We start from the raw sequence: 27,806 nt of genomic DNA on the forward strand, positions 1-27,806 counted from the left end.
GGTGTAAATTACGACATAAAATTTCACGAAGCTTTCACTTAGGCATAAATGGTAGCTGTCAGTGAAGAAACTTTATGATAGGACATTGTTTTTGCTCCTGAGAAAATGACTCCTATAGCTAGAAACCGCTATGAATGGCCCCGCTGTGTTCGAGCAAAGCGCACTGACACTCGGTACAGGCTTATAACCGTTATTCTGAAGTTCAGCCAATTTATCCGCACTTCTAACACAAATGTACCGTGTTTCAACCGTTTAAGTTGGAAGTTATTTACGCGAATTATTTCGTTCTGTCCCCGCGAGCTCTGTCAATGGGGCGAGTTTTGAATTTGTAAAGTATTTTCGCCCGGCATAGGTAACGGCGAATATAATGATTTTGAAACTCAAAGACAATGCAGTAATTGATAACTAGTTAACATCGTAAGGCCCTATGTTATTAAGCAGCACCTGGTTATGTTATCCAGTGAAAATACTAGCAACCAACCTGTCGAATCAGGTGATCAATACACATAGGTCGTTGATTGCACATAGTTGACTATCTCCTAAACATGTGAGAATTGTTTGTAGCCTACGATAGGATAAGTGGACTGTGACCGAATTAAAATGAAGTATTTTGCATTGAGAAATCATTAATAATTGATTATAGAAGTTGTCAGAAGGGAATAACAAACACAGATCGTCATCGCTATTAATTTCTCCTGGTGCAAATCTTGATTGCCAAAATCGTAATCTTTGTAGATATCCGTAACGAGTTCAATATGGCTTGTAATTCTAGTCAAACCAACATTGTGTAGTTTTTTTTTTAGGCGTTTGCACAAGCTGCGGAAAGCATTGATTAACGGTATCATATCTTATGTGGATATCCTAATATTTCATATATAGGGATTTAAATAGAAGGATTTCAAGGGTTCTGTTTCCTTCAGCAGAATTCTGGCTCTATTCCAAATAGATTAATATAGACAAATGTATTAGACGAGGAGAAATTTCTTCGCTGCACTTAATTACATTACAAAGTACTAATACACAAGCATTTGTGAGGTTGACAACTTTTGACTAAAAGTTAACAAGTTTTTCAGGCTTTAATTGACAACTTGGGGTTTCGGCCAAGTCTTGCCGATCATCAAATGCCAATCGGACACGTTCTTTCCCCAAAATATAACGTAAGCGTGTGCCCAAATCCTCCTACCCATTATTTAACATCATTATCCTGTTTTTCAAAAGATATTGATGAACTAATGATAATTTCCTTCACGAGATATATTTCGTATATAAAGCAATAGCTAGCCACGTTTAAAGTAAACAATTAGAGCGAAAAGGAAAACGTCGGACCTAATATCAGCTAACCGACCCAACTATGTAGGCCACCATGGTACATTTGAAGCAAAAATCGCTTAGATCATGGGAAATCGTTCATTTGAACCATGGTAGCTTTGATGTCGACATGATTTCTCGATGATTGTTGCAGTAGACGGTCCAACCGCCACTCAGCCAGGGAATGGTATCAGCGAAAAGTCGTCTAAATGCCACATAAATACCTTGACGGCTAGAGACTTAAACACGCTAACTGTAATCGATTATGTGATGGTGTTTTTTTGTTTACAACAACTGAGTGTACTGGAGTGTTGAATTTGCGCTAGATGGATTTTCCGGATTTTTATTTTATTACGTTAGCATCGCTTGCTGCATCATCAAACGGGAGCTAATCATGGCTTTTCAATAAAGGTAGAGATTGATTAAAATATTTATAATAATATTAAAACTCGCGTTTGTGTTGAAGTAGACTGACAATTACTCTATTCATCACGGATATTTATTTTTTTTATTTATTTTGCGGAATTATCGGATTCGATCGTTTCATCCTACGTCGGAGCAATACCTGATTCAATTATCTTCGCGCCAGTGGTTAAATTTGTTATGTGAAGCACTCAAATCAGTCGTCACTGCTGAAGATGAATCATCGACTAGGTGGCCATTTAAAACCTCTCGGTAACCAAATAACATTCAGTTTAGCAGACAAACGATCCACCTTTCTACTATCCCTTTCAAGGACCATACAGCCTGTTTGTATCCTGGCGTGATCTTCATGAAAAAGAAAGGTACTCAGAAGTTGGTGACTCCCACCGAACGCGTATGCGTGCTCTACTATTCGACAACTAATGGTCATCGTCGAAATCAAGTTCTCCACTGAATAGTCTCTGTTGTAACACTAACGCGTGTAGGGATATCTATAACGATGATTACCAATGCCTGGGAAGAGAGTGGCGACAGCTATAGATGCTGAAACAATGCTCTTTTATTTTATCTGATGATGAAACGCCTATCTCTCAATATAGGTCTTGGTTAAGACGTGAGACATCTGTAATCAGAGTCGCTAGACGGTGCTTCAACACAATGAAAGGTAACCCAACCTAAGTGCTATTCCTTATCAAGGGACGTACTTGCTTAGCAACAACAAGAGGTCGTCATACAACTTGCACGACCCTCGGAACAAGTCAAGACCTGTTTTTTTTTGGGAGAGTTTGGCTGAGGCTTTAAAGCAGAAAACAAGTTTCCGAGCTCAAGAAAAGTAACGGAGGACGGTGGTCAAAAAAGTTTAACTTTAATCGAAGTTATGTTTAACCCCCTACGGTCCTGTTCGAGAGTAAACAAATGGACGTGGGAATACCGTTAATTCCACATTGAATACGAACAATAAAGAGAATCTGCATGACCTGTTACCCACCGAAGCCGGCTCTAACGATCTCTGTAGTTCTGGTATCCAATAAATCTCGAACCGACCGCCTCATTACCGCTCGTCGAGTTTAAAAGTAAGTCTAATACAGAGAATAAAGATAACGCAGTCTATAAACAATAACACTGCTTGTTTTGACGAAGCCCTCTATTATTGGAAAGCATTGTATGAATAAATCGTCACCCAAGAAGAATGCCATGACCAGATCCAGCCTGATAAGCCCGTTTGGTAATAACCGTACCGATTTTTATGCTTATGATAGGCTTTACATGTTGGTAGTTTTATTATTATTATCGTCACTATTATTATTATTATGTGCCATGTCGAGAGCTCAATGAAAAGGCCCTGAATCTGAGTGTTTATAGGTAAACGTCAACATAGTATCTAAGTATTTTTAATTATTATTTCATTGGTCTTGTAGGAACAACCATTATATTCCTACATGTGTGGCAATCGATTATGTTCCTAGTCTTCCGCATGTTGTATCTCGGTTTAGTTAATTTTTCACCGATCCTCAGTACCATATTTAAGTTGCGCCAGGTAAAAGTTATCATAAAAGAATGTTGTTCGTTGGTAACGTGAATTTCAGAACAACTAATATCTGGAAGTTCTATTAGCCTACGTACGTATTTTGCCATTGGACACGTTTCTTTTGAGATAACCGATTTGAAGAGTCACGATCGAACATGAAACTGACTAGCTACCGTGACCAAGTATAAAGCACCGCGTTTTGACAATTTCCACAGCTGTTTTCCAGTACGACTTCGATGACTTAGAGGATGGTTATTCATAAGGACTTGAACAGATCTGCGTAGTCCCAAGACGGCAATGAACCGTATTCTGTGTTCTTTACGCATGCGAGTATGACAATCTAATACAAATCACCTATAAAGATGTCAACAGTTGATCAAATGCTGGCGGGTCATGCGCTTCCTTGTCGCCAGACGGATGCGTCACTGTTTGGTCTTAGCCTGCCCATAGAAACACTATGCGGACCGTGGGAATCCAGGTGATCTAAAGGAGTTTTCTCTAAGACCTTGCGTTGATGCGTGTATAGATATTGCACCAATGTGTCGCCAATTTTATAATACATAAAATACTACTAAAAAATGATAATAAATTAAATCAAGCGTATTACCATTATTCTTATGAGATTTGTAGAGTTAGCGAAGAAAATTCGTTATAATCAAAATAGATTACAAGTTACTGCGTTTCATATTTACTTACCAATGACAAGGCTGCTATGACTGATAGCACGCAGGCCCTAAGCAGTACGGCGGTAGTGAATGCTGGCGCAGCCCGAGGAATTTCATTGCAGACGGTTCCGTTGAGGGTCATATTATTTGCTAATAAATTTTGCATGACTTCGGCGCCTAAGCTCGGAGCTGAAGTGTTCGAGGTGCCTAGAGTGAGACTGTTCTCACCGAGGATTTCACCTGCGCCACCAAAAGATGCGGCCGGGCTTGCGGCCACTGCAGCTCCTGTGCAGTTGATCATGCCCAGCGGCATGGCCAACTATGACACCTTTAGCGTCAGCGCAAGGTTCGGCAGTGGCCAGTCGTCGAGTAATCGTAAACGGCTCGCCGTACTAGCCGAAGCAGAAGAAATGTCTGTACACCTGATAGAGTCGTTGAGTGAACCATCTTCAGAATGGACCACCTCAAAAGGCGACGATGAAGGTTCTATCACAGTGAAACTAATTATAGGGGCACTCCCGTATTAAGAGACGATCCTGCGTAGACGCTCGATGGTGTTTCTGAATGTCGTTGATGACGTAAGTCTCGTCTTCCGATTGACTTGTTGTTTAACCTTTCGAGTTTTATTCAAAGACTGAAAAATGACCCGACAAAACCTAGAAGAACACACAGCAGGAACAAGAAGAGTTAGGCTTATTTGACAGTTGGTGCCCCATAATCGATGTATCTTATTATATTAGGTCAGTACAACAGCTTCTGGTTCTTCGGTTAGAACGTATTACACATATATTTGAAAATATTTGTAATAATACTCTCCAACGATAAACATCGACTTTTGCTGTGGAATAGATCTATACGGTGTTGAACTTGCGGCAAAAATGTCTCTCATACGTCGCGTTGTAATGGTGCCATAGAAGATCAAAACGAAGAAGAATATGCTTCTTCTTATCGATTTACAAGATATGGCGAAGGAAAACACCTCATGCTGACGGGCACAATATATTATGCATTACAGCTATGAGGTCGCTTAAAGGGTGCGAACGACAACGAATCAGCGTAATCCCTCGTGAGCAACGATCTGCCAGCTCTGTGAAAGGGATCACTGTCGTAGTAAGTAAATCCTCTATAACAACATTGGACATTAGAGGGGAAAACGATAGTAATTCTTAGATTGCCTCTTACAGCAGCCCTAGGGCCCTCGAGGAGTTTCAACAAAGCTCTCTTTCGTAAACTTTATCCTCGTGCCTCGCTCGGCAAGCCCAAAGTCACGACTGCTCTGCTTAACTTGAAAAGCCGGACACATTCAGTGAAAAATTGAGTAGTTAGACTGGGTCTAGACGAAGCATCTTCGAATTTGAGTAGTAGAAGGACGCATTATATATATGTGTGTATATAATATTTGTGTGGTTTGAATTCGTGGTGTTTCATAAAAGTGTATTAGAGCTAGCTTGTGACGATCTTACTTATTGTCGCACGTTTTTCTACGAAAAAAACTAATAGTTAGCATAAACTATTCAATGATAGCTTGATAACACCCACTGGTGGATGAAAATCTGTACTTTTTATTATTAGTTTCATCACGGCATTTACACAGTGTGTAAAAAGATTATTTTTAAAAACTTAGAATATAATTGATAAGGTGAAACAAGTTACATTTCTCAATCGTTGCAGTTCGTACATATTGAGCAAATAGTAAATATAAATTGAACCAATGTGGGGCATTCGATTATGTGTTTCTGCCCAACAATATATTTACCATAGAAATATCAAGAATTCTATCTAAGATTGGATCAAGAGTAAGGAATACAGCTCATTTCTTTACCTGCGTGCAGTCATATAAAATGCATTTAGTACTTTATGTCATTGAATTAGAATATCATAATAGAAATAAGCGTATTAAATTAAGATAAGGTAATTCCTATATTTTAAATGAGTCCTATTAAATCTCTATCTGTGCACGTCCGTTCGATGCAGGTTCTGACTGTCTACCTATCTCAAGATAAGGTATCCTTCATATTTTTTGAGGTACTCATTCGGAACTTGTTAAAGCTAATCAATAGTCGTATGCCGTTAAATACAGGGTTGAATGGTAAATCTTCTAATGGGATCTGAGCGCAAGGCCAGGTTATATAGAAACGACAATTTCGTTTTTTTCGACAAAGACGCATAATCTTGATAGCTGTAGGCCGTCAACTTATTCCACTTACTAGCATTTTTTTCTCTGAAGACCTTCAGCCCGCAATATTTTTTCAGAAGTATGTATTATGCAGATCGGCAATAGCCGGGATCGTATACGGGCTCCCAGCAACGCTCTAGCGGAGGGGACAGCTTCTGTAGTGGGTTATGGTTGTCATCATCATTCTTAGAGAATTCAAGTCCATCCACGTAGTCGGATTTTACAAAAACTATTCATCTGTTTACGACTTTAGGAAAATCTCAATTATCTTGACTCGGTCTTAGGCAAGGACGAACAGATAACCACCACGCACAACGTTATCGTCAGCCACTAGAGTGAAAAATCCCGCCAATACTTTTCCACATGCACCGGATCACCCATGTGCGTGTTCTTGCCTACATATGTTGCAATCATATGCAATGCATACGATGCAACATCGTGCTCCTGTTAGTACCCGATCTGTCTCGCACTTCTTGTCCATTTCTCCCTCTACTTCGCTATCTCTTGTTGGCGATCGGCTGGCTAAATTAGGCCAATTTCTTGAAATGCTTCTTACCAGAGACTAAGCTAATAGAACCGCCAGTAAAGTAAGATACCGTATTCTCTCACGAATCCGCGCCACGCTACCCAGGACTCGACAGACACACCGTCTTCTATGCAAGACGTTGAATCCGGAAGTGGTTTCATGAAGTCAAATAGGTCTCCAGCAGCCTAACCTCCTACTACCACCTTTGGCCGCCTTATCGTGACAGCTTCAATGAGATGGCTTGTTAAACCTCACTATCACTGCACACTGATCACTTCTGCTGAGGTAACATTTCAGAATAAAAGATTATCTATTTCCCTGGTTATGTTTCTTCATATCTACTCAAGTAGACTGTTTTATCAATTCGGCCCAGTAGGGTACGGTAAGGCACAGCATTACCGCCATCTGTCTACTTTCTTCCCGTTCTGAGAAATCTTAGCAGCACTCTCTAACTATTTGGCCCTTTCTGGTGTAGTCACTCACACACTTTTTATCTACCGAGTACCCCTCCCCCCTTTCTATGTTTTTTAGGTACCTTCTCTTCCCCATAAGTTTTTTAGGTACCTTCTCTTCCCCATAATATATACATACCTTCGACATATTGCTGCAGCATAATTTGATACAGGACGACTCTAATCATGAATGTGTAATTCAACCACAGTTGCCTGACAAAAATGAAGTTGGGTCCTCCCGACCGTTCGATCTATTTCTTTCAGTGTGTATTCAGTAGCGAAGATGGAATTGAAGTGGCTGGTGTGGTCATTGTCGTATTGTCGCGCCTTTTCAAGTTATTTTTATTATTCGACGAGAAAGGAGCAGGCAATTTGACCCATGACAAGGTGTTTGACGAATAGAGCAGCTTCTTGAACGACTGGGCGACATAGTTGCGTGTCAGATGGCAAAACGGTACTCGGTAGACCCTTCGGTTCTTGGAAGAAGCGGTACTCCAAATGAAAAATGTGTGTGAATTTTAAAGAATGACGCTGACGGAAAGCCGGTGCGGTCATTTAACACCATAACTTAACTAGATCGCGGTTTGTTCGTCTTTGAAATTGCATCGAGGCGTTCGCCACCCGATAAGCGTTCACTTTAATGGACGCGGATGATCCGGGCTGCAAAATACTTCTATTTTGAATTTTGTGTGTATTCAAAAATTACATAATTTTGTCCATGTTATATAGATTTTAGCGGAGAATTGTAATATCAATTTGTTAGGGAACATGGGTGTAGAATCTCGGGGTTTATTGCGAAGGCGTATCAAGAATACCACAGCGCAGGAATCCTGGCGCTGTACCACTTAAATGCAAAATCTCGAATAGCCTTTTCATTTCATCAAAAAGTAATGGGCAATTAGGTCGGACAGCAAATACTACGCATTGTTCGCGCACTCGGACAAAGTCATGGGAAGTCAAGAAGATTCACTGCTTAGAGGACATAGGCTGGTTCCGATCACAAAATAGGTCATGAAGCCTGCACAGTCCTAAGTGTTTATTCTGTATCAACTGATCCAGGCTACATTAGACATGCCTTCTGAGATGTCGCCCGAACGGCCGCCCGCCCGATCAACAAGGCTGGTCGACAGGTTAAATGTATGTTTAAACGATCGCACAAAAGTGAATCAGGTACGTTTCCAATCCTACCAGGGGTTTCTCCTTTGTTTTTCAGTGCCTTTTACTAAGTGAGCTTTTTTCCCTTCCACGTCCTAATCCTTTGCTAGGTAAGTAATTCGTTGACTAGATTATGACTAAGCAACGTATTCTTAGCGCCGCAGATACAAGTGGCAAAGTTATAGGCACAATCTAGGAACATAAGCGTACTTGAACACCATTGCTGTGATAATAGTGATATTCAAGGGGATAGGGTAGCCAACCAAATGACAACTGGAAAGGCCCTTGGGCCTTTGCACAATTCACTTAGGCTACAGCCAGTCGGTCCTCATTGACGTCCGTGACTAAATGAGAGACTGCCAAATAGCTTTTGTGCTTCGTCGCAATGCACATAATGACATTACCTAAACGAGCGTACGAGCTTATATCAATCATTCGTTTTGTTATAGATGCAAGCAATAGCAAGTGATTTATATATAAAAAAACGACATCGTTTCACCATCCGTAGAGTGAGGCAAATTTTACAACCCGTATACCGCACAAAGCATAAGCTCGCATTTACACTGTATTGTAGCTGATTCTCATATTCGGTAATAAAAGTGGGTATAATCTGAAAATTCGTGCTAACTCTATTTTCCTCCCTTCTCATTTGTCATTAGCTCCTTTTAACAAACTAGTTTCTCTTTATAAGCGATCCAGTTATTATGCGTATATATTTATTTAATAATTCCTCGAAATTTACTACGTAACACATCCGTTATTTATTCAGCCGCAATTGTTATTATGGAACCATATAACTTGCAGTGCTTATTAGACACTGCATAGGCGTTTGAAACACATCCATATTAATTCTAATTATCTATACGAGGCCCTGATTTCAAACTAGAGTCCATATGGATCGTTCATACAACGTTTTCAATGAACGGATTAGAGGCCAAATAGCCCGAGCTTTTCTGCAGCAAGGCAAACAATTCGTTTAAGACTTGTTTTCCTTAAGGTTACTTTCACAGTTGGCGTTCTTCCTGAAACAGCCTTCTGGGCATCATGACTGAAATAATGGAAAAAAAATGGTAAGCACTTAGTTAAAATTTCCGAAAGAGTGTATTTAAAAGCATTTTTTTTTTCATATTCACCGCAGGTATCGGCAGGCGTCATAAACAAATAATGGTGTATCGTGGCCTTTCTTGTTACGCAGTTATATAATTTACGGCCTAAATAGTTTTTATCCTGATTCGGTAATACATCCATATGTAAATCTATTAAATTAAGTCAAAACGTAATCGAGTTCAGTTTATGTTAGTACTTTCAAAGATCACTTCAATATTAAGCTGAATGGAATGAAAATATATTACGGATAGCGAAGTTACGTTAGATTTCTCTATCTGCGCCCAACGATTTAGATTTAGATTTAGTTAAGTAAATTGTTTTTTTTTTTTTTTGATAAGTTCACGGCGTACTGTAAGCTGACCTCATTTTAATATGTAGTACTTTTGTTTTTTCTTGTTTGACATCGTCAAGCTCGAACCAGCGATTATTACCTCACATCTAATGACTAGATTTCGACTTCACCAATCCTGTTCATTAGTCGTCCTTCGTTCGCATACTCACTATTGCTTCAGCGTGCCTGGCTGCTAAATGATGCTGTACTCGATTACTCTTTGACCAAAACTTCGCTTTATTTCGCGGTAAGCTCTCGTCCTTATTAAATATTTCAAATTTACCCTTCGTCAAAATTCCCTCTGGAAACTACAGAATATCCTAATCTTATTTTTCCTTGTTAGTATTCCACATATCCGCGCATAACTCGGCCAAGTTCTAGTGCTTGAAGCCAAACGCTGATTTTCCCAAGTTTCTCTTTATTCCGGGCGTATCATACTAACGGTGATTCCCCGCTTCCTCTACGTACTCCGCTTAGACTCTTACTCCGGCCCTTCCCTCGGCCTATATTCGAGGTCAGAGTGGTGGCGGCTGTGATCGTGGTAGCTATATCAAAATCAAATTTTTTTCCAAGCGATTGTCTGCGTCCACTATCCTAACTGGCCTCATTGTCAGCAGAAGTCCTTGTGGCGACGCGAAGTTAGTCTGCGAAAGATTTGCGATCAAATATTAGATTTCCAGCTAAAAGCACACCCTGATCAACAACTTGCGGCCTTTAGCGCTTTGAACAGCGGGATAATGAACGCAAGCCGCCGTCTGCATAGAAAGCTTAGTATAGCAGTCCTGTCTTACGCTAACCCACTCCAAACACAGTGAGGACCCCATACGTCAACTCCGCTGAGTCCAAGATGCGAAGGCCTGTGAGTTCCATCTTTCTGCTCGATCGACCGCACATAACCTCCATGAAATAGCAATAGTGCGTGGGTGTACAAAGGTAGCTGGGTACAGGATGTCACCCCCAGAGGCTGAAAAGCGTGCTTCGCCTCTGAGCGTGTACAACTGTTCCCACGTCCGTTACCTTTTACTTTCTCTATCACTTTTTCCTCACGTTGTCTTTTGTTCTCTCCACGACATCCCCGACACGGGGGTTCGCGATTGTCTTCGCGAGCCTTGACCGGCGGTGATGGCGGCTCTCTGGCAGTTACGGGAGCCACCCTCCTCATCGGTCTCCCTACGAGAAAGACACGAGAACACGAGCTGATCGGTGACGCGTGCAACCGATGTCGTTATATGTGCGTTAGATCGGAGGAAATGCGACTCCAGCACAACCTCTCCGTGTTTAGTGAAGGGTCATCGACGGTAGCGAGCAACTGAGCGTGGATTTCGGAGGTGCTAACCGGACCCTAGAGTTAGAAGGTCGACGACAGCTTGGAAGCTAGAACAGTGATCCTCTAATCGAAAACAGTGCACTCATAATATATATATATATATATATATATATAGAGTGCACTGGTCCTTAATATGTCCATCGGGAGCGCATACAGTGCGGACGTGAACTGACCCCATACGTAGACTGAAATTGGCTTGTTAATCGAACCACTCCCTCGTTTCGCGAACCTATTGTATCACGTAGGCGAAACTGCGGAAGGATAGGCCATCAGGCTTGGAATAACCGAGTAAAGTTCCCGAACATGTGTACATGTAGGTCAAGATGATTAACGCAAGGCTAATAGAATTCTGTATAAATTACTAGACACAGTTGGCTTACAAGGTCTTACGAATGCGTTTTCACGTTGAGAGAAAGCAATGCTGTAAGTGGGCTGCGAACCACGAGATTTATTTCCTAAGCATGTACTATATCACTTGCAAGATTTTCGTTTAAATCGGAAATGATAACTGTATTCCTTTGTTTTTTGCAAGCCTATGTGTAATAAAGTCAAGCAAGTCTTCCTGGTCGGTGACCGATTCTAGACCATCTAAGTCAATTTAATTATTATATTATTGATTTTTTTATTGCACTTCAGGTGTTTTTTTTTGTACGAACAAATCCTCGAAGGTGCATTTTCAGTATAGTATGAACAACTTGCTCCACTAGAAGAAGCCAAGCCGAGGTGGATTCTGCTGGACCATCTGGGATTCCTCGAGCTAACTTCTGAAACGGCATGGTAACCATACGAACAGGATTTTCCCATCTAGTAGTTTCTTTATTTCCTTTTCGTTAGTATTCAAAACCCTCTATAGTAGCCTTTCACGACTTAGCTGTAAACCGTCAAATTTGCTTTTCTGCTTTTCCACATATTAAAATAGATGGTAGATTTATTGAAAAGCGGTTTTTCAAAGCCGATTTGGTACCGTCTTTCCAATGTTTGTGAGTTTTTTCAGTAGGTTTTTACATGGATCTGCGTTGTACTATGCGTGAAATTTACTCCATCTCTAGTGGATTGCAAAATTTATTATAGTCTTATTGCTGAACGAGCATGCCGATTAGCTTCCTTGTGCTAAGCGCACGTTACGTAAATAAAAAAACGCGTTTCTGGACATTAGTTTATCACGCATACGTCAAACGGCTGACCCTGCCATTAAGTCCTTTACACAGTTCAGCAAGATGCTGATCAACGATCGACGCTGTCAAAACGCGTTATCCTCTGAAGTGGTCTTAAAATTGAAAATCGAACGTACCCATGGCTGCGGTCCAAAAATGTTGGCATAGGGCAATTAGGGCGTCTGAAGTCAACGAAAAATGGGGGGGGGCATGTACATGAGTTTGATATATAGGTGCTAAAATCCTTAAAAGGAATTTTTTTCAACATAGGACACCCGACCTCCGCTACCCTAGCATAGATCGGGATAGGCCTACTTTGCCATTTGTTATAACCTCTTCTTCAAAAAACAAATCACTCATCGAAATATAAACAATGTTTGCTTTACAGAGTAGTAGAAAGGCACGATTTAGAATCATTGCAATAATATTTGCTTTATTAGGCCCTGTGTACTACTACTGTTAAATGTAAACGGTGTTAAGTGTGAATTGATCTCAAGGTATTAACTACGAGGGCCAGTTGTTGGTCACCAACAGTTTGTTTTTTCATTATTACGCTTTTTCAGTATTTGTTTGCAACAAGACGGTCGGTCTCAGGATGACGGCAAGGTTTCCATATATAATCTAAAGGGCTTATCACGTTTACTAGGATAGCCAATACCCTAAAAAACACCTTTAGCATTGTTAACACGCTATCCGTCTGTAAGCATGCGAAGAAGACACTAACTATAGTGAGTTGAAAGAACAACAATTAAGAAAGAACCAGTCAAGATCTATCTTCTGCCAATCTCAGAAGATCTGTTTTGGACGACGTTTACTCGTTGAGCTGGTCATAGCTCCATTACTCCAGATTTAAATGTGGCGCTAAGGACGTCACCCCAGTAGCTAACGATTCTTCAATTTTTCTCTTCCTCCCAAGAGTGCACCGCCGACTCCCCTCGGATTTTTTTCAGTGAGGGTTAATCAGACACGTTAAGTAAAGCGCTATAGATAAGCCATATGCCATATAAGGAATATTTTCTCTTGCGACAGTCCTTTCTATTAAAGAAGATGGTGTCGACATGACATGTTAACAAACATAATTGGATCAGCCAATAAACAACCATATCATGCAGAAGCATTTTATTTAACTAAATTTTACACATGCTTTTCATTTGGATTATTTTTGCTTGTCACTAAGTACGCATGAACGCTTTCTTTGCCGGCCCTCTTTAGAAAAGTCAGTAGGCCAACGACTTACCTTCTTAAGTCTTTTTAGTTTTATAGCACCAAGCTTGGGTTTAGCTAAAAGCAATAAACTAGTTTTTTGGTGGCCCAAGTCTTTTTCTCCTGATTCCCTGTTTTATAATGCCAGCATGGATATACCATGTCATAGCCATTAGTAAACCTCGATTTAATTTTGCGTACGTATATAACGAAGGTTTCGCTTACTACCTTACTGCTCACGTCGTTTGATCGTTTGACTTTACTTTAATTGCCCATAGAAACCGAATGAGGGCAAAAAGTTAACAAATAACAAATTACCCAAAAAAGGAAAATTTAATTCATATCTGCACTAGGTGTTTAACTGAGCACGTTTTCCTATGTGTGCCCACAAAGGGTTCACGCCCATATATGGGCAGAGCGAGTTGCTATCTCTCGCTCCTATTGGCCAAGAACTCTTTCGCCCTGATACATATATATATATATATATACGTAGCATGCCTGTTGCTTACATATAATCTTCTTCTCTCATAGGCACATAAGAATAAAAACGTTTTCGCTCGTTCGATCGCCTTGTGGCCGCGTTCCGAAGATGGCACGTTGTTAGAACGAAGGCGTCCTGATCACCATGATCTCAGTCTGTGTACACACATTTCTGAAGATTGCTTATATTTATCGTAACAGATGCCGATGTACACAACTGTCTGTACATTTAAATTTGGCGAATTTGAAAGTTTTCCAGTGTACACTGACTAGTAAAAGTAGTCCATACATTATTTCTCTATTAACTTCTTGTTATTTATTATTGGAATTTGTTAATTCGGCCGTTTGTTGTTCCGCGTAACTCGCATTGACGCGATTACCTGTTATAGTGAGAGGTACAAATTTGGAGATGTTTTAGCAATAGATTTTTATTAGCAACTATGTAATTAATAATAACAAAAGGCCACTGGACAAAAATAAGCCTACTGTAAATGGGGTACAACGATTGTAACTTCTCACACGAACTTAAATGCAGTGAAATAGAGTACTCATTTTCGATTGCAAAAAATATAGAAGAACAGATGGGGTATGGCGGCACGTTTCCCTGTCGCAGGTCTACTTGATGTGAGAGGCACTGGTTCCACATATAACCGGCAAGGCTAAATCGAGTACTGTCAGCGATCAGCTTCGCTCCATAAATGCAACCTTAATTCATTTTATAAGCAATAGAATACGGTATGGAGGGCTGAAATTTCAGGTAAACGGGCATACCTGAGTGCGGGCAAAGCGCGTAACGCTTGCTACTTCGCTATATGCAGTGATTTCGACTGTTAAAAACAACGGGACAAGCAACTTTTCTTACGAATACTAAGTTTTAATCTGTACCGAGTTCGGCTTGAAGTTAGTCATGTCTAATGTCTGATATTTTCAGTCTCTAAATTTTCAATGCATAATTTGGCTTTTCTTTTCGACCGAAAGAGTCATTTTTCGTTTGAAGTAAACAAAATTTCTATAGAAATCAAGCGACACCGCCCAACGGAAACGTCTGTCGAGTTCTTTACGGGACGTCAGCTAGAAAGGACCTCCCCAAGCCATTAAATAATAAAGCAGCTTTTTTAAATTCTATCTTTGTGTCGAGTTCACAAGGGATCGCCCAGTCACGTTAGGCTGCCCGTCTGCCTCTGGTGCTCTGAAGCAATGTCTTCCATGGTCTTTTTTGGATAGAAGAATTTTTTACGCCATACAGGGTCATGTTCTATGCAAATTGTACGCTTTTTAACGCTAGGTCGACTGCTGCGGCGGCATGGAATTTTCTATCGAAAAAATGTGTATATTTATAGGACAGAACGCGGGAAGCAGCACGTTGAGGGCGCCATGCGAAGCTTTGGCCTGATAGGTCGTACTTTCTCGGGTAATGTCGTTCTTTCTCGTTCGTTAATTCTCGTTTGTTTCATGTTTTTCTGAACGCTTGCTAATTTCGCAGTTAGTGAAGTTCTCTTTTTACAACGATGACGCGACGATGTTTAGTCGACCCATATTGTTCGTGTACAAGATCCAAGTCTATTTTCGTCCTATTTTTTTCTCTAACGATTTTAAAGAGAAATTCATAGCAAGAGTTTGTTGCTCTAGCGACTTCAGTATGGGTTGCATTGAGCTTGGCGTTTGATGGTAAAAAGATGTCTTAAGAGAACAGCGGCCTCGCACAGGAGGGTGTACAGTCTATTAATAGTAGTGAACTGATTGAAGTAAAGCTCGTATTGAAAGAAACAAACCCATCGAATGGGAGCAGCATTAACAACTAGTAATGGTGATTTTTTTCAGTGGTTAAAAGACACTATTATGTAGTAGTGTTTTTCGATACGAACACCTGATGTGAATGCGAGGTCCTTCGGCAGTCTCTAACGCATCATCAGCCTTAAGAAGGACTTACTGGGGAGTTCCCAAATTTACCTGTTGCCTATATGATCATTACTCAACGAGCAGTGTTCGTACCTTTACCGTACAGTTTCTGCTGGGTATTAGCTGGCGTATCTGAACTCGAATATTCATCTTACCAGCCGATGAAACATTGTTTGGCTATTGTCGAAATTAAATTCCAGTCATGACAATTGATCTTAACGAATATATACTATATACCACCGTTGTTCATTACCACTTTCCTTATATACAGGTAATATTAAATTCAAGACCTTTTTTGCAATCTGAAATACTGCATCTATAAAGGTTCAATAGTATGCAACAGTGTTTTTTTTTTTGCCTGACTTCCTCAAACCGTAAGCTTATCCAGCTAACGATAGAAATCATCTACTGTTTCGGTGAACTTCGTCCACCAATAGCCCGACGTACGGACCTCTAATTAATCATAAACGCTTCTGTTTCTCAGCGCGAAGGCATTGCCGCTATCCAGTAATAGCTTGTTTATATATTGGCAGTTGGAGGATTCACAGGCGGAACGTTTCGGCGATTAGGAAATTCAACTTTCCGTTGTAACAGCCAGAAAATGCCTATTTTTAGTTCGGTGAAAACAAGCCACAGACAGGTTCATTGACTCACTACGAAAAAAGGCCATCCAGTGCCTGCATTCAAGAACACTGTGCGAGCTCGCGCATGACATTTTTGTTCATAAGGCGCCCCTGGGATATTTTAGTTCTAAATATGGACTGCTGGGTGTCGATAGTGAATCTGGATTCAGAGAATAGGACCACACCGGCTGATTTGTTAATAAAAATGGCATTGGCATCTTCGACCCTAACTAAGCTAATTTTTTAGTACCAGTGTAAGTAGATTATGGGACATTATTGTCCCAATATTTTAATTTATAGTACGTACAATTAAGTAACAATATTTTAACACATTTATCGAAAGACTGTTTTCATAGAGCGATGAAGGATGACCGTAGATCCAAAACGGCAGAAGCCCTTCCTAGCAAGCGGTAGGAGAATAGTTTTCGCTACATGACTAATCAGCAAACGCTGATTGAGTGCTATCAGTACTACTGAATACTTAATAGCTAGTACTCTTACGTGACTACTACTTTTAAAAAAGTTTTTTTTTTAATTTAAAAAAAGCTTATTCAAATTTATCACACACTACACTCATCATCGAACAGCCTACAATAAATCTTTCAAAAACCGCAGAGGCTCCAGTGACGAAACTGTTTCACATTTGAAGCATCATTTTACAGGATAGGAATGTCTAGTAAAATGTCCTGAGCATCTCGCAAGGCTTTCTTTTGCCCGGTACACTTCAAATAAGTAAGCCTACAGGCTTGCTTGCTTCCTACCGATTGTGTTTCGCTCATACAAATGGCATACTTTTGAATTCAACATAAATGTTTGATTAGAAATCACAGAGAGACAATGGATAAGGTGCGCCAAGTCCAAAATGTCTTGCATAGGCATAAACGTCCCCTGGTGCTTAAATGTGGGAAGACACAAACGCATCGAGTAACTAGCTTCTCTGATAAAAATTACCGTAGTACTTCTCTGCGATTTTAACATAGAAAGATCTTTTGTTTTGCATCTATTTCGAGCCGTGATAGATGATCACATTATACTCGGTAGTGTCTACTATTATATATATAGAATCTTCTGTCATTTCCGTAGTGAGCTAGGAACTTCTCTACGAGCACAGAACAAAATGTATCACTAATATTTCGATAACTTATTCAAATACGATTAGCGAAATGTTTGCCGCCTAACTTTCGAGTTTCAATAACTTCACTTCAGATGGCGTGAGGGTTTTCGTATGCTCTTATGTAGTAGTTGAATTCTGTAGTTAGTCCAGTCTAGTAAAAGGCCGTCTCACCCGAAAGAAGGATTTTCAGTACGAATTTAGTATCGCGGTACAAGTGCTGTACGGCTGATGCAGCAAACGTACTAACCATCATATGGTTTGTAGCCTTGGAATCCTGATTTAGTTGAATCGTATAGGATCAAATGCCGATGTTCTAGTAAGACACACATTAGATAGTACCGGGCAAAGTTCTGCAATCAACAAGAATTTGCAGCATTCGTTTTCGCTTCAGTCTGCTGCATTTCGCTGCTTCCACTCTTCGTGAGTGTATACGATTGGGGAAGATCGATAGAGAGCCAACACTTCCAAGCTTCCCTACAAGATAGAGCAAAAAAGACGCAACGTCCTTATCACGCAGTGTTGGGTGCCGTCGTAAACGCTGAGTTTCAGTACAATGGTTCTGCGAGGTCGACGAACTTGCGCAAATAATCAGATCACCTTGATACAACGAAAATAGATAATTCTTATTAGACAGCGGTTTAATAGTGACGGTTGCATGGAAATAATTTATACCATTTGTAACAATTCTAATTTTCCATGTTTCAAATCGAATTTACACCTTGGGGAACAGTTGCTGCTAGGCCACAACGACTAAAAAGGAAAAATGAATTACTATCTTTTCAAGCTTCCACGATGACATAGAGCTTAAATGTGTTTTCCTTTTGAAAGCCATCAGAGCATCATCGGATTCTGACACTGAATCCCTGTTTGCGCCAAAGTGTATTTCACCGTCTCATCCCTTTCGCAATACAACGATACCCTAATACCGTTCAACGGTAATACAACACAAGTCCAGAAAAAAAAACTGAACAAACTTCGATAGAAAGCATATATTGTATTTCGTGTCCAAAACCTCGCTTCCTGATCGGTAGCCGTATCAGAGATTCTCGAAGTTGTTTTTGGCCATTTCTTGTTTTCTTACGAAGAGGTGCCCTTCGGACTGATTTCGTTCAGGTTGTGGAGAACCCCTTAAACACGGAATGTTTTGCAATTTCTACCTTTATCGTCGTGCCGTTATTGCTTAACCGTGCCTCTGCTACCGTAGACGCGCGCGAATCGCTTAGGCAAGTAACATTCAGCATGCTAGCACTGGCACCAGCTAGATGTTACTCGATCAGAAGACGTTTGGCCCCCTGAAAGATTGCAAGTGTCGTTAGAAACGCAAAACACGGCCTCACGGCCGCTTCACCATTGTCGAAAGTTACACATTCGCAAAGACTGAGACCTGCAAACGACGGCTCTGGAATCGGAACGAGAATGTCTGCGACGTTAATTTAGCGAATGCCTCGGTTGGAAATGATCGCGTTGACAAGATGGGTTGGCTGGCATTGCCCCGACGGCAACACGGACCAACAAGTTGCCTTCGGCGGGTTCATCGAATAAGGCGAAAACCTTTGATATAATGTGGGTAGATAGTAGAGGTTAGGACAAGGCATGGAAGTGTCGGTCTGTCGTAAACTGTTCAGAACAAATGTTAGTTTTGGTGATCTAGCAACAACAGATACGTATGTGGGTACATATGCTTCGAATATCTAAAAAGATCTATTTAAGGAGAATGCATGGCGTCCATACGCGAGCTCGTGCCTGTGCTATACACCTTTGCACGCGTCTCCGAAGTTTACTACATAAACTTTCTTCTCATAGAGAATCTCGTAAACCATTATTCACCGACTGGCAACGTTTTGAGCACTTCTAATAATGATGTATTGTGATGATACGCTTCATTGCCAGTGTCCGTATGGACCACTGGTTGGAGGGGTAGAGGTCAGATTGTATTTTCTAAAACTTCAAGGTGGCCATAGGTTCCGAATAGCAATATCGTAGCCCGCTTCTGGTTCCTATCGCTGTCACTGTATGACCGTTACTGTTCAAGCCGAGATAGCACCCCTGATACAAACGGCCGGATCTCCTGCTTAATTTCTATACTTTAACATACTGGTCAAAATAAGTCTATTGATTTTCTTACGATTTCGATCTTAGTTGATCGCTAGTATACTGACTGTGTATAATCAAGGTTTCTAACAATGTACAGTACGTCGATTGCAGCCGTTCAATGGTTTCGTAATCTGGTAGAGTATAATAATGCTAACTGATGAGTTTAGCGCTGAATGGTAATTCCGAATATCCTGGATGAACGTCCTATTTACTGGTAACAACCTTAGGCGTTTTATTAAATTCACTTAATTAATAATAACAGACAAGTACATATTCAATAGGAATTGAGGACGTTCTCTAATGGTATTGGTTTCTATTTAACGATTTTTTTGTCTAATAAAAACACCGAACCATTTTGTGCTAGATAACAGCTCTTTCTGTGTTTCTATGAGCTTAGTACTTAATTATTTTCCGCTATTGCTCGCTGAAGCAGGTTGGCTGAAGGATAAGTTTTTACCGGAATTTCTACCTACCGCATCTTCCGGCTCACCATATTGCCGAACACTGCAGCTCAAAATTTTTGTGAATTTTCATTAAAGCTATGTTGCTCGATTTCGGAACAAATCTAAGATACATTTTCTTCCTCATCGGGAGACAAATTTTACGCAGGGTAGTTCGTATACGCAGCCTTTACTATATCCCTGCGTAGAGTGTTTTCGACAGTAAATTCAGCGTGCTTTTTTTTTGCATTTAGCAAAGAATTTCGACCCTCAGAATCCCTGCGAATTACCTTAATATTTCGAACTTCCTTTTAAGGTTCTAGCCTGAACTGCATCTGAGGCAACCATATTGTGAGCTTCAGTTTCTATCTTCAGTTTCTGCCTATGGATATGGCTACAATAGATTCCATCATAACTCACGCCTGATGATCGACAAGCCTCACAAAACAAAAGCTTCGTATGGTACTCAAAAAGATTGTTTTTTCGAATGAAGTTTTTCCAATTATGAGGTTTTGTAAATAAGTTTCTGAACTTCTGCTCACACATAGGCAAAAAAAAAAGGCCAATGGAGAATATAACATCTTTATTTATAGCATGTGTGAAGACGTCTCATTTTCAGAAACTCTGCATTTTCGTTACTTCGTTTTGATGCGTATTCTTTTGTGTTGGAGTCTTTGTTAGGGGTAGATAGATCTGTTTAGAAGTGCCCCAATTTTTCTGAGGTGAAACAACCAGGCGTGGTACACGGTTGTTGACGCTGAGCGAACACAGCTTCTTTTTGATCGTTGTTAGAGAGTTATACAGGCAAGTGACTCCGAAATATCCGAAATTCCCATTATATCAGCTGATTATGGTAAAGGTACAAAGTTAGCAATTCGAGGGATTTCGGAAAAAGGTGAATTTTGTGTTTCCGACGTATACTATGGGTTGGCTTTCACTCTTGCCATGTGAGCTCAGGCTTGATAAAGATCTCGTAACCGCAGTAAATTTGATCACGATCCAAGTTCAATATCTGAACTGTGCTCGATTGAGGCTAGTAAGGTTGGGCTAATATTTAATCAGTAACTGAGTCTTGCTAAATCACCTAGAAAAACGAATTATTCCGCTATATTAGCAATACTTTGAGCTACATGAGAAACAACTTTAAGGAATAGTCGCGTAACGGTCTGACACGAGCCATCTAGACGTTGTCTATATTTCCATTTTACCAAAATTTACTGATAATACTAACTAGTTAATTAAATACCATAATTATTTTTCCAGGACAACGACATGATCTATACCAACGAGGAGATCTCTGGGGCCTGAAACCCTACTTTTAGCAACGATACAGTCATATTTCAAATAAATTGGTTCAATAGACGATTAGTTCAATAAGCTGCTTACATGTTAATCCTATCTACAACTGGACAATGTTTACACATAAACATAAGGCGTTTCTGCACTGATTCGTAATCGACAACCCATTTTGATTGCTTTCGTTTTGTTCAGGTGGGGAACTGCTGAAGCGTGCTCGCACTGCCCAGCTAGTTTCTGCATTGAGTGCACTATAGTTAGTGTCTCTCAGCAGGAATGCTTTCAATTTTTTGCTTCTGCTACCCGTCTAGGGCTGGCGCGACGAGCCATACGCGCCTAGCAGCAAACGAACAACAAATAAAGGCCAACGACTACGATCAATGCATAGCTAAAAAAAGGTCTAGGATGAAACTGTGGCAGGGTCGTCGACGACCCCACTTGCAATGAAAGGGTGTCGAACACGTTACAGGCGATTACTTCTAGGTGGACGAAGAAGAGCCGAAGAAGCCAACTGTTAGGAAAATATTGGCCTTTACGGACAGAACTGGCACATAACGCAGCAAGGTTGGGTCGACTGAACCGCAGTTCCTGTGTATAGTTGTCACTTGGTAAAATCATTCGATTCTATACCCGGGCCTACTTTTTTAGGCGGCCGCAACGAAAATTAGTAACTTCAAAGTACAGTCAAGCTCGCATACATTTCACTGCATTATACAATGAACCGCAATTGAGAAATCGGCTTACTCATAACAGTGTTTACCTAGCTGGATGTTGTCCGATACTATTTAGATACCTGCAATACCGGAACTAATAAAATTCTTTATTTGAACAAAGTAACTCTCGGTATTTTATCATTGAAGAGTCGCTCTCTACTTAAATATGCCTTTATTATGTCCAAAAGCGACTGTCAATAATGGGAGCTCAAATCACCCAACGGTACCGAGGATGCTGTTCTGACAACGCTGAAATAGTACAGTTCACGATCTGTTTACGTACTGAATCATAGATGAGCTGCTCAGAGACCCGTAAAACAGATCATGAAATTCTTTTGTTCGTATATAATAATAGTATCCACAAAAATTTAAAGTTTTTCGTTGCAATCACCAACTGTGATCGTCAAGTTTACTTTAGATGGCCAGCAGCGCTATACAAATAGTCGGAAAGGCCAGCCTTTAAAGTCCTCAGTAAATAGACTTCAGCTAATCCTGCGACGGGAGTTGTGCTTGTAAAGCACAAGTTTTACAAATACTTTGCCCAGTCGTTTACCTTTCTGTTCTACTTTGTTTATCGTGTATACGTCGTCATGCAACATACGATATTCGAAAGGGCTTCTATGCATCCTACGTGTAACGTGGCCAACAACCGTGCAAGATATAATGAGACTACAAAGTTAAGATAGTATAGAGATACGGTTGATAGCGAAATGCTCTTATAATATCAAGTATAAAATAACGTTCGTCTTTAGTCTATCTAAAGAAACGGACCCTGCTTACAAGGCCTTGTCCAATGCATAAACTTAGCTTTTACCTCCATAGCACCTGTTCGCTAGGAGCGACCTTTACTTAGTCTAAGTGGGTGCTAGCTTTGTACTTTCAAAAGGAATATATCTCTCCAAATTTTCTTTATAGATGTGACTTCTCTGTTTCGACGAGTAGCGGCTAGAAATATAATTTGGCATATCAGTGGACTTCCTGTCAGCCTGGCTCTCGGGACGTTTCCTCAAAAGTTACTCTAATACGCTTAACAGTCAAATGCAAGCTAGTTAAGTTAGCTATGCAAAAAATGTCTTTCTGGAGCCCTGCGCGAAGTAGCACGAAAACGAACCAGTCAAAAGCTAGCAATTATTACGGTAGTAGAAGCTAAAAAAAAGCCGACACGATCCTCGGATCTGTAAAGTAATAAATATGGCTGCACGAAAACGACGTTCTACTTATTATTTCCTTTATTGAAACCTCTACTAGTGACATGGCAAGCACGCTGCGACACGCTATACCGTGCTCCTGCTGTGCCCACCTGAGAGTGATTAACAACGGAGGTCTTCGGTGGTTCATACTATCCACAAGTTGGATTTACGGAGATGTTCAGCGAAGTCGGGCGATGTCTATAATGTACAGTCAAAATCACTCCTGCCAAGTAGACCTAGATTATCTCGTTACTCGGCTTTGCACCATTTAACTTACTACATAGCACCGTTACCGTCGACTATACAAATTGCATAAGAAAACATTTTTCTGGGGTAATTTTCGAGCAACTTCCTCACATAAATGCACAGTTTTTCGTGTTCAACAGACAAGCCGGTCCGAGCCATGGGTAAATGCTGTTTCCGCAAAAATTTAGTGGCTTTAACAGTGTTGTCTGTAACTGACCTTTAGGATCGTAAATGAACTAGGAAATCTAGGAGCCTTATGAATCATAGCTACATTATATTTTCTTAGCTACTACAATTACTTGCCATCTACCGAATATATATATACCGATTTATTAACTGTAAATAAAACCCGCTGGTAGATCATTCAGGCTTCTAAATACTTCTGTGTCACAGCTGCGGTACCCGAGTAATTCATATGACTTTTGGAAGAACTGTAGCCGTCTACTTCGAAACTTAAGAACACCTAGGTTTTATATAATCGAACACCTTACAATTGCCCCAGGTGAGAGTTCTCTGTGAGCAGCCATAGAACGGGATGATTAAATGGATCAAAAGCTTATGCTGTGGAGCGTCTTTATCTCTATCCAACGTTTCACTCATTCAACCATCCCCGAGTTATAGAGTTCCACTTGAAGAACAGATCATACCGTCATTTCAACAGCTCAGTGAAATAAATTTCGCTCGCCCAATACGACGTCGATTAAGCCAGTACATCGTGAAGAATCGTTCTTTGCTGAAGTGTCTAGCAAAAAATACACAACAAACCCTAATTTCTGTTTGCGTTGAAAGACACATCTGTGCGTCGACAGGAGTTTCTTCCAATACTGCGCGTTTTTTTCACAGAATCTGAATAGGTGTGTGCATAATCTATGCAAGCTTAAGGGCTACGGCGGCAAGGACCCATTATCCCATGTGAGGTTCCAAATAGCGTTACCTGCTATGTAAAGCTGGCACGAGTCCGCCCCAAAATCAGCGACTCGTCAGCGAAATATACAATAAACAATTCCTGGCGACAGTTCATAATCTTTGCTCCTATAGCTGCTCGGATTCGATAATATTTACTCCGATGCTAGCCAGTCTTTCAGATACGGTTTATCTAGCAGGTCTGCTAACGAGCTTTAATGCATGCACATAAACAGCGACCAGAAAATCGAGGAGCGAGAGTAGATTTAGATGAAAATGTAAATTAAATACTTGGCCTGAACCATATTTTAGGGCATCGATTTCATCTATCGAGCGACTAGACGCCCATAAGGTGGCTTTTGGTTCGCGAACGCACATTATAAAACTGTCCTCATCATGTACGTCAAATTCAGTACCTCCGCTTTTCAGCAATATATTCTAGCCGTCATCTACGGCCACGTAGGATAGGCTTGTCGAATCCATCCTCAACCGGCACTCGTACTTACAGTACGTATTTATAAGTATTTTTTTCCACCGCTACCGAGCAAAAGCGCTCATCTCGTCACCGAAAACTTTCGCGATCTCGTTAACCCTTCCAAAAACTGTGCTTCGATAGGACGATTTGCAAGGGTTGTCACAGACCGATATTGCTTACATCTACGAACCCACAAGAACTGGGTCCCTGCTCAGAGGGTCAGTTGCCATAAGTGGGGAGCGTGCTCTACCTGTATACAATTCCGGATATACATTCATTCATTCAGCATATGAACGTATTGCAGCTGTATTCATCGCTGATCATCTGCGTGAGAGGGTGCTGAGTAAGCTCAATACATAAATGCATCGAAGTTTTAGGGGTGTCAGCTGAGTTAAGCCTGGTCGCTGTCTGGCGCTATCGAATGATGCGTGATTTGTCTGAGGAGAACGACTTGAACTACTTCTGATCGTATTAGAAAGGATTTATACATATAGATGTCCAAGCAGGCAAGCCAAATTTTTGCCTCGACATTTGCTTTTGGCTTATACATATTAGTCTAACGATGATTGTCCTTACGATAGTGCAATAGTTGGCCTGATTGGCCGCGCAAACACTGGTCGGTATGGGTTCGATTTGAGAACCAGCTCTCTGACGCGATAAAAATTACTTTGTCGTTGATTAAATAGTCGTTTCAAGTTTAACGCGTACTACCGCTATTAAGCATTGGTTCTGACGTCACGTTTTGTATGGCTGGTAGCCAATGTTTTTGGTTACCGACAAGTTTCGGCGCACGTTTCGTTCAACAACAAGGTAACATGAAGACAGCAGAACATTATAAAGTTTCGTTGGGTTAATCTATAAGCCTGGCTATATAGATCTATTCTAGTATGATAGTTTTTTTATACTTGTTCGCATTTTATTCTTTACCTACTTGTCCCAAGGCTACTGGGATTATATGGATAGCCATATACCAATTATTCGCGCCAAAAAATCAAACCGAATGTCAAAGATGTTTGCTCGTCAGTTGTCCTGTTTAGGGCATGGACATCACGCGGCTCTAGGACAGAAAAATAGACGAGCTCAAGCCAACGTTGAGTATTATCTTGTTTCAATCCAGAAAGTAACTGAGATATACTGGTAGGATTTGCCATTGAACCATGCCTCGTCCATAGCGACCGAATGGTCCAAGTAGATTTCTTGTTTCGAATTGTACCTGAAATATTATGTTACGTGCATTTCCAATTGATCTGGAGTCATCTCAAGGGATGCCATTTTTAGTCAGCTTTTGGCTTATAATTTTGTCATACATTACAGAGGTCCGCTTTTGTGCACCAGGACTGAAACGGGTATCGGAACACCCACCAGCCAAATCTCGTCTCTTTCAATGCGTGCCAAATACGTTTGTAACAGGCTAAAATGATCCTAAAGACGTGAAAAGCAGGCGACTCATCGACGAATTTCAGGTTTGTACCACTAGCATTCTCAGCTTAAAAAAACCTACTGGAAAAATATAAAAGAAAACGAGCTTGATTACTAACGACAGGCATATAAGATGCATATGTTTATAGAGACATAAGTTTACTAAAAATGGGAAAGGATGAATGGACTAAAAGAGTCAGGGTTCCGAGAACTGGGATGAATTCAAGTAGATCTAATTTACGGGGCGCAGTGCACTATGTCAATAATTATGGCCAAAAATGTTAGCTTAGGACAATCCTTTTTCATATCTCATCTGCGAACGGCGACAAAATGGCGTAATGTACATGTCTAATACGCACGATAGCTTTCGCAAGCTCGTTCTGGGTAATGGCAAAGAGCAGCAGGACTCTTGTTGACAATTTTACAAACACTCAATAAACACGGTTAATGTGAGCGGCTGTAGCGTATTACGCTGTCAACGAAATGTACGAAAATTCCTTGCCACTTGTATATATTTGATTCCGCAAATATTTGTCTCGGCGCTAAAGGCCTGATGCTGCCAAAATCAATGTGATCCTTACAAAACCGTTAGAACACACGATGTTCCTGTAACAGATTTTAGTCTATGCACGGTTCCACGCATAAGAATAATGGCAGCTATTTGGACTTAATACATGTGAAACTTAATTCATCCAGATATATAAATATTGAGCTATATAGGAAAATAGATTACCAGTAAAACGTCTACGTATCTCGACTTTTATTCCACTTGGGGATCCTTATCCTATCAATAGATTCCCAGTTTAGTTGCAAACTGGCAGAAGGAGTTAGACATCTTGCTCTAAAGGCCGACATTTTATAATCGATTTATACTGTAAAAGCAATAAATCGATGGACCGAAAGCAATGTATTATTAAAAATAGTCTGCTTACATTCCCTGCGGAGCGACAACGTTTCGATTTCAGTAATTCTATTTTCCTACTTTTACCACCTTTAATCCTCTTCCCCTAAATGGAGATGGATACTAACGCTTCTAATTATAACTGAGACTACGAGGAAATTCTTCTAAGTTGTCCTAAAATACCAGTTGAAGGTACCAAACATCACGTCAAGTAAGCCTAACTTACCTCGATTTTTAAAAAATAGCCTGTCGAGCTAAATTAATATTAGTCACTTCTAAATAAATCTCAGTCCTGATCCATAGTCAAACTGGGGCGATCGAGAACAACTCGTTTGAATAATTCCAAACGGTTCACGAATAACCAGATAGGGGCTGTTACACGTAATTGCCGCCTGCCTCGCTCTGCCGTTTATATAGAGGACTCCACGAGAAAATCAAAGAGGACACGATACCATGTTCTATGTATTATCGTGCCTACTGCCATCCTCTCGACATGGTTTTAGAGAAGATCCTCACTTTCCTTCTCCCATTGTATTGCGTAAGATTGGCCTATTCGCCAGAATCGAGTAGCCTGTCTTTCCTACATTGCATTAAGGTTAACATTCATTTTGGTATATCTCTTTCTTTACTTGCATCTCTGACAAGCAGAATAGGGGCA

The 27,806-nt window shown here is 40.6% G+C and overlaps 1 protein-coding gene across 3 annotated transcripts in view; it reads right to left on the reverse strand.

The window, feature by feature from the left end:
• LOC111259747 (gonadotropin-releasing hormone receptor) overlaps nt 1–4,233 on the reverse strand; it is a 37,028-nt gene extending 32,795 nt beyond the window's left edge. For all 3 annotated transcript variants that reach the window (XM_022831959.2, XM_086968002.1, XM_086968003.1), the window contains exon 1: nt 3,956–4,233. In XM_022831959.2, the coding sequence (XP_022687694.2) occupies nt 3,956–4,225 (270 nt within the window). In that variant the 5' untranslated portion in view covers nt 4,226–4,233. The remainder of the gene's footprint in view (nt 1–3,955) is intronic.
• Nucleotides 4,234–27,806: the final 23,573 nt, after the last annotated feature.

Source organism: Varroa jacobsoni, unplaced genomic scaffold, assembly GCF_002532875.2.
Source record: "Varroa jacobsoni isolate VJ856 unplaced genomic scaffold, vjacob_1.0 scaffold_362, whole genome shotgun sequence".
NCBI lineage: Eukaryota > Metazoa > Arthropoda > Arachnida > Mesostigmata > Varroidae > Varroa > Varroa jacobsoni.